At 39.3% G+C, this 9,521-nt stretch overlaps 1 protein-coding gene across 2 annotated transcripts in view; it reads right to left on the reverse strand.

Annotated features, from left to right (window-relative positions):
- Positions 1–9,521, reverse strand: part of tmem132e (transmembrane protein 132E) — a 330,786-nt gene that overhangs the window by 48,815 nt on the left and 272,450 nt on the right. For both annotated transcript variants that reach the window (XM_035667107.1, XM_035667106.1), the window contains exon 3: positions 8,366–8,506. In XM_035667107.1, coding sequence (XP_035523000.1) covers positions 8,366–8,506 — 141 coding nt within the window. The remainder of the gene's footprint in view (positions 1–8,365; positions 8,507–9,521) is intronic.

The following is a 9,521-nucleotide window of genomic DNA, read 5'->3' on the forward strand; positions in this document are numbered from 1 at the left end:
GACCATTCAACACAGCCTTCTGTTTAGCATAATGTCACACTTTATGGTTTGGAAAACAGTTTTAAGTGAATGTATTGAATGTATTCCAGACAGCAATCACATTTCTCCCAAAAAGTATCTGGCAATGCTAACTAGTCGTGTATACAAATACATTTTGTAGGAAACTGAGTTGGACTGTCTTGCTGATGCAACAGCTTCACAAATGTATTGATTTGTGCTTGACTAATCTGACATTAGACTATTTCCCTATGCATGGTTCCATTTGTTACAAGAGACGCGTAAAACTGATAAGAAGTGACAGTTTTCTAATGGCATTTCTGCTTATTTAGATGGAGTTATCCTATGCTATGAATTAATCAGGGATTGTCTGAATCAAAACAGTGTGCAGGTCTTGTCAATAAACAATCACTGCTCTTTCTGGCCAGCTTTCTTCTTCTACCTTAAAGCCTAGAGCTTGTGCAAGGAGATTGCAATTTTGGTTCTGCCTCCAAATAACCATAATTGCAGTGGCTGCAGATTTGCTTCAGACCAATCAAAAGCTTTTGGTAGGTAACCAGATTGTTCTGATGGCCGTGCACATGGAATATTGGAGCATTTTGCTTCTCTGTGCAGTGTAAAAATACCAAAGACTTTGGTTGGGAACTCCATTTTACTATCGCAAACACGCAAGTGATGTAGGAGCGATAACAGCCCTCCTGTTATGAAAATCCTGCTTGTTGGGCTTGTAATCCTCAGGTTCAACAAGCCTAACATGAAACTGTCTCACTGGTGGTGAAGGGGCAAATTAAATCTCTCTCCACCCGTGACGAGAATCATCCCACCCAAACCTCACCTTTAGCTGAGAGTGAAGCGCTTGCTGTCAGTCCTTCACAAAAGCAAGACACCCATCCCGCCATTCAGCCTGAGAGCCTTTTAATGAAAGCTGGATCAAACCATGTGTATGAGCCTCCACCCACAAAAGGTTCCTCACATCGTGATGAGATCTCAGCCTATTTGTCTCGACATCACTCTCTGAAAACAAACACCCCCATCTGTCTGTGACACACTAAAGCTGTCATCAATATGGCTCACTGGAGTGAGGACATGTACAACGCGTTCAATACAGTGTCGACTGCCACAAAGCTAGAGGAAAGGAAAAATGATGTTCACAAGGCACTGATTTGGGTTAGAGGGCATTCTTTTGGTAACGGAATAAAGAGTAGATTGCATACAGTGTGCTACAGTTACTCCAAAAGACAGATTTTAGGAAATATCACGTCTGTGTCTGTCTGCATGTGCCCTGATAACAATGTTTATTGATTCCTTGCTTTAGGTTTCTATCGCTTTACATCATCTGCGTATGTATTGCGACCACGTAGAATTTTAATGCAAGCTTCACATTTTCCTTTAGATCTGTGTCTTGCCACTTAATGCATCATGATGTGACTCGATAGCAGACTGAAATAACCAAAGAATAACTAAATCCATAACAGTTTTTACTTAAATTGGTGCTTTTCTCTCCACTGCTCTAGCAGCTGCTGTTACAGTATGTCTTATTACATTTCCCTTACGACATCTCAACGACATTATAGGGTGACCATTTCATCAAAGTACTAAATTATGTATGTATGTGTTAGCTAATTAATGTCACTTGAGTCCAGTTCCTACAGTTTCAGAGAAAAAAACTACAAAGGAAAAAAAGGATAAGGAAGGACATGTAGAGGGAGATGTTTTGTTGAGCTTTACTGTACTTTGCTCACCATTATCTTCCATCATTAACATGAGCATTCTATAATTCACATAATCATTCACCTTTCAGCAAAGCATTGATGGTGGACAAACAAAGTTAAAAAAGTAGTGGGCGGTGAAAAACTTAAATGAGTGATTTCACACCAGAGGAAGAGCGGAGGGAAGTAAACATGGCTCAAAAAAGTCCGGCCTTGTTTCTATCAAGTTAATGATGTACTGTCTGTATAGCACAAAGTATATATTTTAAAAGTTGTAGCTTAGGGCTTTTTCAGAGCTCAGGAGGATTTCATTCTTTGATCAGAGGTCTGTTTGAACTGATTAACAGGGAGGGTTCATTGGATCAAAGCACTGCAGGGCAGAGTTACAACAGCAGAAGAACAGAGATGGTGAACAGAAGGCTCAGATTGGTCCATGCTTAAGTCTACTATAAAGTCTAGAACACTTCAGACTATAACGCAGATTTTTAATAGTATTTATAGCAAAGTATAGGGATGTTTTATTGAAATAAAGTAGGAATTTAAAGGCTATTTTGGAATATTTTCTTTCTTTCAAAGAGTGAGCTCAATATCAATAAGTACTGAGCTACAGTCAGGGAGGATAGCTTTGTGTAAAGACTGGAGACAGGGGGAACCAGCTAGCCTGCCTCTGTCCAACATAAAAAAACGTAACTCACAGCACCTCTAAAGCTCACTGCCCGTTGTATCTCGTTTGTGTGATCCGTTCTGTGCAAAAACTACAATTTGTGCTTTTAGGGGGATTTATGTACTGAAACAAATTTTCTGGTGAGCAACAGCTGGGTCTACTGGCTTCTCAGAGTCTTGTTATCACAGTGAGGTTGTTTGGTACAACCTGCACAGAGACCTATAGAAATATTGTATTTGGAAACCTGCGCCATAGCAAAGATGGACTGGATGGAGGGATAAGCTGTTGTTTGTGAAGAAATGGGTACAGTACATAAATCCCCCTAAAATCACAAATGTACAAGTCAAACAAACTTGTGTTGTAGGGCTCAGTAAAGACTTTTCAGTTGTCCGTCTCACACAGGTATGACAGAACAGATTCACTGTAACTGTCCACACAGACCACATAGCAGCTCATATTTCACTTGTACTACGTAGCCCAGAGTCTATTGTCTCCCATTTTACATGCGTGACTAGAGTGATTGTGTACTGGACTCTGAGTGCCCGCAAAACATGGGTGAACTACACTCAATACTGTGTGTGAATGCATCCAGATTCTGCTGCTCACACTACACCTCCTGCGTAGACACGCTGTTAGAGGAAAGAGAGGAAAACAAGCTAAACTGTGCAAATGAACTCCTTTAGCAGATGTATTTTTCACTTTGGGCAGAGTCAGGCAAGGGGTTTCCGCCTGCTTCCGGTCTTCATGCCATGCTAACCACAACCTGGTTCCTGCTCTGTACTTAATACTGCATGAGGTTGAGGAGGTAAGCACATCCCCCCCAAAAAAAATCTAAAAAGCTTAAGTGTGCTTAAACAAATGTAGAAAAGTGGTTCAAATGACTACAAAACGTCCAATATTGTGCCGCAGACTGCTGCACTCCCCATGTTGCAAAAGGTTTACATTTCTTGGCCTACAAAACACACCTATGACATAAAATGCAAATTTTATATAATAAAATATTTTCAATTTAGCATGGAAACTATTTATGCAAACAGCCTGACAGGCTCTATTGTGCTTAAAAAAAATCATTTTATTTTTCATGCAGCTTCAAAACAGGAAACATCAGTGATGATGGAGCAACTTTGAAAAACAGAGTACTTGTCAGTCTATGTCAGTCCTGCAGAAGTTTTTGTTAGGAGGCAATATTGGCACTCGAAAATGTTCTCGGAATCTTTTCCTTGTTTCATCCCTTGTTTAACACTGAATTATTCAGAGCAAAAAATGAACCAAGAATCATCTGATTACATGATCGGTTGTTTCTGCTGTAGTAGGACTGCAACTGCGGCAATGCCACAGAATTTTCAGAAACATTATTCATTTGAAAGCCATTGACCGTGATCAATAATGCATTGGTTCATGTAGTGTTATCAACGGGCTGCTGTTAGAATGGGACTGTTCCAGATGGAGGGTTACAGAAGAATAAATGTGTTGATAATAATAATTCCAGCACTGACTAAAATGCAATCTGATGAAAAGAAAATCCAAGATAAGAAGAGGGTAATAAAGAGAGGAGAGGAGAGAGATCAAGAGATCAACAATACGCTCCGAAGGGAAAACACTGTCACCTCATTTCCTCACTTTCAGGTACTTTTGAGTAAACAAAACCAGATGTTCAAACAGAATTGGCACTCAGATGTATTCACCAATGAGATGCAAACTAATGCTGCTGTATTTATGTTTATCTTGTTGGGGAGCAGTCGGGAGTGTGTGTGTGTGTGAGTGTTTTTGTGAGCGGTTATTTGTTTGCCACTTAAATCTTGCACAAAAAGACATATGAATGAGAACAATTATTGAACTTAGAGAACATATTAGAATTTTCCTTATTACTGCATTGAATTGGGCAATTAGGGGAAGAACTGTCTTGAGAATTCATGTTTTTTTGGGCTTATTATTGTTAAGTGTCTTAGGCTGCTGCACATAGTTTCGTCCTGCAGTATAAGCTTATCCACTAAAAAGAGAAAATAGGGTTGAATCTATTTCCCTGAAGAAGAAAAGAATCAGAAAGAAGTGTAGGTGCTGAAAATGTGATGACAGAAACTGAGAAACAAAACTGACAGGATTCATTGTGAACCATTTAAATACATGCAGCATGATTTGCATGTCATTAGTTGTCATTTGCAGAATTAGAGAAGCAATGGAAAGCATTCACCTCTTTTTGACTCCCTTGAATCTTGTTGTGTTTTTGCGACTAAATGCATTTATTTGGGATGTTCAAGTCTGAAATACATGCAAATCATTGTTTTCTGCAAAAGATAGGTAGAAATTTCAAGCATATGAAAGCATAATATTGCATTTCCATGACAATCTTGCAGACATTTTCACCTCCTGGACTCGTTTTGGCTGGAGGCTCATGGCCGATAGACAACAGATATTAGAAATTTAACAAAAAATCAGTTTGTTCTAAATCTGCCCACAGGCAACAAGTCCTCATATTTAATTGACAAAACAGATTATGTGTCTGACTTTTTACTTTTCCGACTCTGTGGCAGACAGCAGTGCATGAACGGGCGAAAAAAAACATCTGGCCCAAATTATCACTAGGTTTAAATGCCAATTTATGATTTGAAAGATGCAACAATCACATAAAATAATCACAGAGTAGCTTTAAATTCAAGCCACTACAGTCAGAAAAAGTAATCACCCTCATAGTGGCCACATGATTTTCCGGTAAAGTCGGTTCCCATAACAACAAATTGCATAAAATGTTTTTAGTGGCCCAGAATAGAGTCCATCACATTTTACTGGCTAAGGTGATATTTTGTGGGAATTATTTTTCCATTCCATTGTGATACACATGAAGCAGACTACAGACTGCCAAACAACCCAAAGTAGAAGTATTGTGAACCAATTTCACAACAATATGTTTCAACGAGAAAATCTCAAAAGGCACGAGTGCTTTTTATATGAAAAGATTTCACGCTCACGTTCAATCAATTTGATGGGAATGAATTCTTCCGTGACTCATCTCTTTATAACTTTACATGCCTATTGTTTGCCTGTTTTGCTTTAGGTGGTCGCAGAATTGACTGGGCTTTTGACAAAATGCAGCATGACACATTGTTTCTCTATCCATGCTTAACCCCCTACTGGACATTTCTCACATGGTGACAGGGTGGCAAAGATTACATGACATGGGTCACTAAATATAGCAAGAAAGGCTGCCACTAAGGCGCTAAGAAGTAAACAAGGGAGGAATGGTGAATTTATTTTCCAGGTAAGGCCACTCTATGTCTTCTACCTCATTGTTCTCTCTCTCCCCAGTCATATGGGAGTCCATAGGGATGCCAATATTTAGACCAGCAGTTGCTAATGTCTCCAAGGCTTGTTGATAACCAGCCTAACTCCCAGTGCTTCAGTTCTTAATGAATTGAACGCATCACATATTGTGATTTATGGTTGTAAAGTTTAGTTGCTCTCCCTCAGTGGAAAAGGCTCAGAGGCAGGCCAAATTGCAGCCAGGAAAAAAACCCTGAACAAAACCAGCAGCTGTTTAAGGAATCAGTTTGCTTAAATTCCAAAGAAACAACTTTTATACCTACTCATAGTGGTATCTATGCAGATAGTTTTGATTTTACTTGCAGACGATGACATTTCTGCCACCACTTCAATACAATGAGGTGAATGGACTTTCTGTGTGTTGCTCAAAGCATTTATAAATGACATTTTAAAAATTCAACAGCAATTCCAGAGATGAAGAAGGAAATCCAAGCACCTCAAAATGTAAGAAAAAATATCAGCGAGGGAGAAAATACTAAAAAGCCTTTATTGTAGTAGCTAAATTATTAAAAAAGCCAACATATTTCAACCACTGTAGGTCTTTGATGGAGCTTTAAACAAACAGACCACACAGGGGTGGCCTCACCTTTATAGCAGCATCGTGCTCCTAGGCTGCCAGTCAAAGAGTCGGTATTTGACAACCTGGGAATGAGACTCAAAAATCTTTCTCCAGAATTACTAAAATGTCTAGCCATGGGATATTCTAATATTTCTAATATTTATGCTTGGCGAGTTGATTTCTCAGGTGTCTCTAAGTAAATCTATGCAGAAAAAGCCTTCCTCAAACGGACAAGGCAGATGGTATGTGACAAAAGTATGAAGTTCAGCAGAACAAGCCCCCCTAAGTGTGGGGGCATGTCTGAAATAAAGGGGGCTTAGTAAAAACTTTACTCAACAAGGTATCACTCTCACTAATGGCCCAGTTACTTTTAATGCTGTTAGATTTTGCTGGAATAACCCGGGTTTGTAAGCTCTGTCTGAAAACCTATTGGACACAGCCTCAGCCTGTGCAACATAATCAGTCTCTTGATCACAAACACGTTCACAGCAGGAATCGGTCATATGGGATGTTTTCTTTCAAAGGTTATGTTTTTTTTGAAGGTTTGAAGTCTTACAAACCTGATTGTGTGTGTGATTAAGCAGGCATTTGACAGACTACAGTAACTTGAGTGTGATAGTCTCCTTCTTCAAAAACAAAAAAAAAAACATCAGACGCAAGCCTGCATCTCAGTCTCGCCCCTTTTTTTGTCACCACATATAATACACATGCTGAACAAATCGGATCGTTAAAAGTAACTGGGCCATTATTGAGAGTGACATCTTGTTGAGTAAAGTTTTTCCTGAACTCCCTATTATTTCTTTCTGACGCGCCCCCACACTTTGGGATGGGCTCTTGCATTAATATCTTCCAGCAGGTTAGAAAAAAAGGTACTGGTTGTTGTTTTTACATGCATGCATTGTCCTCAGTGTGCTAATGTGCAAATTAGGTATGCGACTCAACACTATGGTCTGTCTTGTCCGTGTGTGGAAGAGCATAAACACACCATTAGAATTAGGAATCGTTAAATATCCTGGTCTCAATGAGGATATAAACTGTTTTCTGTAAACAAAACAAAGTTTTCTTTTCTCTATATAGGCTCCTCCGTGTTTCTCACAGCCTATGTTTGAACATATACATGGCCACCTATCTCCTATCTGTTATGTATACACACAAACTTTACTGTCAGGTTTTCATTGGAACACTTTCTACCAAAGACATAGTCCCTAAGAAAACAGTGGCAAGAGACCATAGAAAGAAATGTTGCTGTTGCTCCTTTGAAATATAATTTGATATAGATATAAATCAGAAGTCTCTCCTCCACTCCAAAACAAAAGTAACCTAATGGCTACATACCAATGTTTTTGTCTTGTTTTTTAATTTTGGTAGAGAAGAAGAGTGGTAGAAGAGCAAGGTAACAAATGAATGAACTACCTCGACATGTTCATTTCTGTCCCTTCATTTACAGGGCAAATGATTTAGGCTGTATTTCTTAAAGCAGTTTAACAAATGCATTAATAGGCTATACACCATTTAGACTACATTAGGATCGCAAATCACTCAGCAACTTTAGTTTCACTATTACCATAAAGTTGCATTTACCGTAGAACCTGGCCAGACAGAGTCCATTACAGTGCGTCAGACCCTACAGGACTGTGATTTGGTGTTTTTACACTCTTGAGGAACTTGGCATAATTACTGCTCTTAGACAAGATCTCATCTCCAAGGTATTTTAACGCTGGCAGTCAAAATCGTCTACCTCATCATTCCATGTAGACTGAATTAACAGCAGATGTAGTGAGACTAAGCAGATAACATCTCCATTCATTTAACTTTGTGCTGTAAAGCGGAGGGTGCTTTAGTCACTGCTGTGGGCCAAAGCTGTATTTTATCTTCTGTAGCTCCTGGGGCATTTACAAAGAAAGGATATGCTTTGAAAGCTGCCTTTAATCAGAGGGTGACCTATGACAGCTACACGCAATAAAACCTTTTTGGAGACTTTTTGGTCTATTGTTAAGGAAGACAAATATCATTGTTTTTTTTTTGTGTAGCATAGAATGAGGGCAGGAATCAACAGCTGCAGCTCCGGTAGTTGGTTAGACAGACGCAGTGTGTTTAGGCCCGGGGCTGTTGACTTACCCCTGTTTGACTGCTTTGTTCTTGTTCACATCGATGGTGGTGATGGAATGCTTGGCGCCGGACTGCACCTCCCAGTCCACCTTCCACTGGGCGTTCTTCGACTTGGTCTGGAGCAGGTTCACCCCTTTCTTTGCTTTGACCCTGCAGGAAATGGCAAGGGAAAAAGAATGGGACGAGTCAATTTTATTAGAGGGGATGATTTATGTGCAAGGTCAGAGGTGAGCGCCCTCTGTGTGCAGCAGTCCTCCTACTTGTATTGCGTCATGGCAAAAGCAATTCCACAGATGAATCAATAACAGAGATGAATGAAGATGACAGTGCAATGATACATGAGGCCAGGAGGCTAGGACTACTTCAGGTCACAGTGTTCACCAACACTTTCTATGAAATCAAGTCTACACGACTTTATACTGCACCCACAGGGCATTTATACAGTATTATTAACCACTGACACCTGAAAGCCTACAATTTCAGTTCACAAGCTTTGTGAAAACATTTCGACGCATGAAAAATGAGACATTTTCACATAAATTACACCTTAAATAATGTTGGATTTTGTAGACACACAATACTGAGGTGAAATCCTCCTTCTACAAACCTCAGCTCCTCAGGGAGAACATATATACTGTACTGGTAGGTCAGAGTAAGCTACAGAACAGGAAGGGCTTACAGGTAAGGATTTACAGTTATAGCTCAATGACACTTCAACAGGGACTAATATGCACTCATTGGAAAATTATTACATGGAAAATTACTACATGCATGTCTTTACAATTCAATCTACTTTTCTTCATACATTTTTCCATGAATATAGCCACACCACAAATAAAATCCTTCTCTTACACCATGTATAAATAAATGAATAGATAAGTGTAACAGTGTAATATCATGTACACTTGTGTATCTACCTAACATGTACATTCTCACTCACAAACCAAAATACATCCACAGATATGCACCCAACCACAATCTCTACACATAAATTCATAAATTTACAGTGCATGCAGAGACTCTGCATGTTAACATACTGAAAAATGCATGTGTATGCCAGTACGCACACATAAAACAAACCTATAGGGGAATATATCTGCACATATAATACAACACACAAAGACCAAGTCGCACATGTTCCATGTTCTTTCTTTCTTTCTTTCTT

The sequence above is a fragment of the Morone saxatilis genome, unplaced genomic scaffold (genome assembly GCF_004916995.1).
Source record: "Morone saxatilis isolate NCDOM2014 unplaced genomic scaffold, NCSU_SB_2.0 Contig20, whole genome shotgun sequence".
In the NCBI taxonomy this organism is placed as follows: domain Eukaryota; kingdom Metazoa; phylum Chordata; class Actinopteri; family Moronidae; genus Morone; species Morone saxatilis.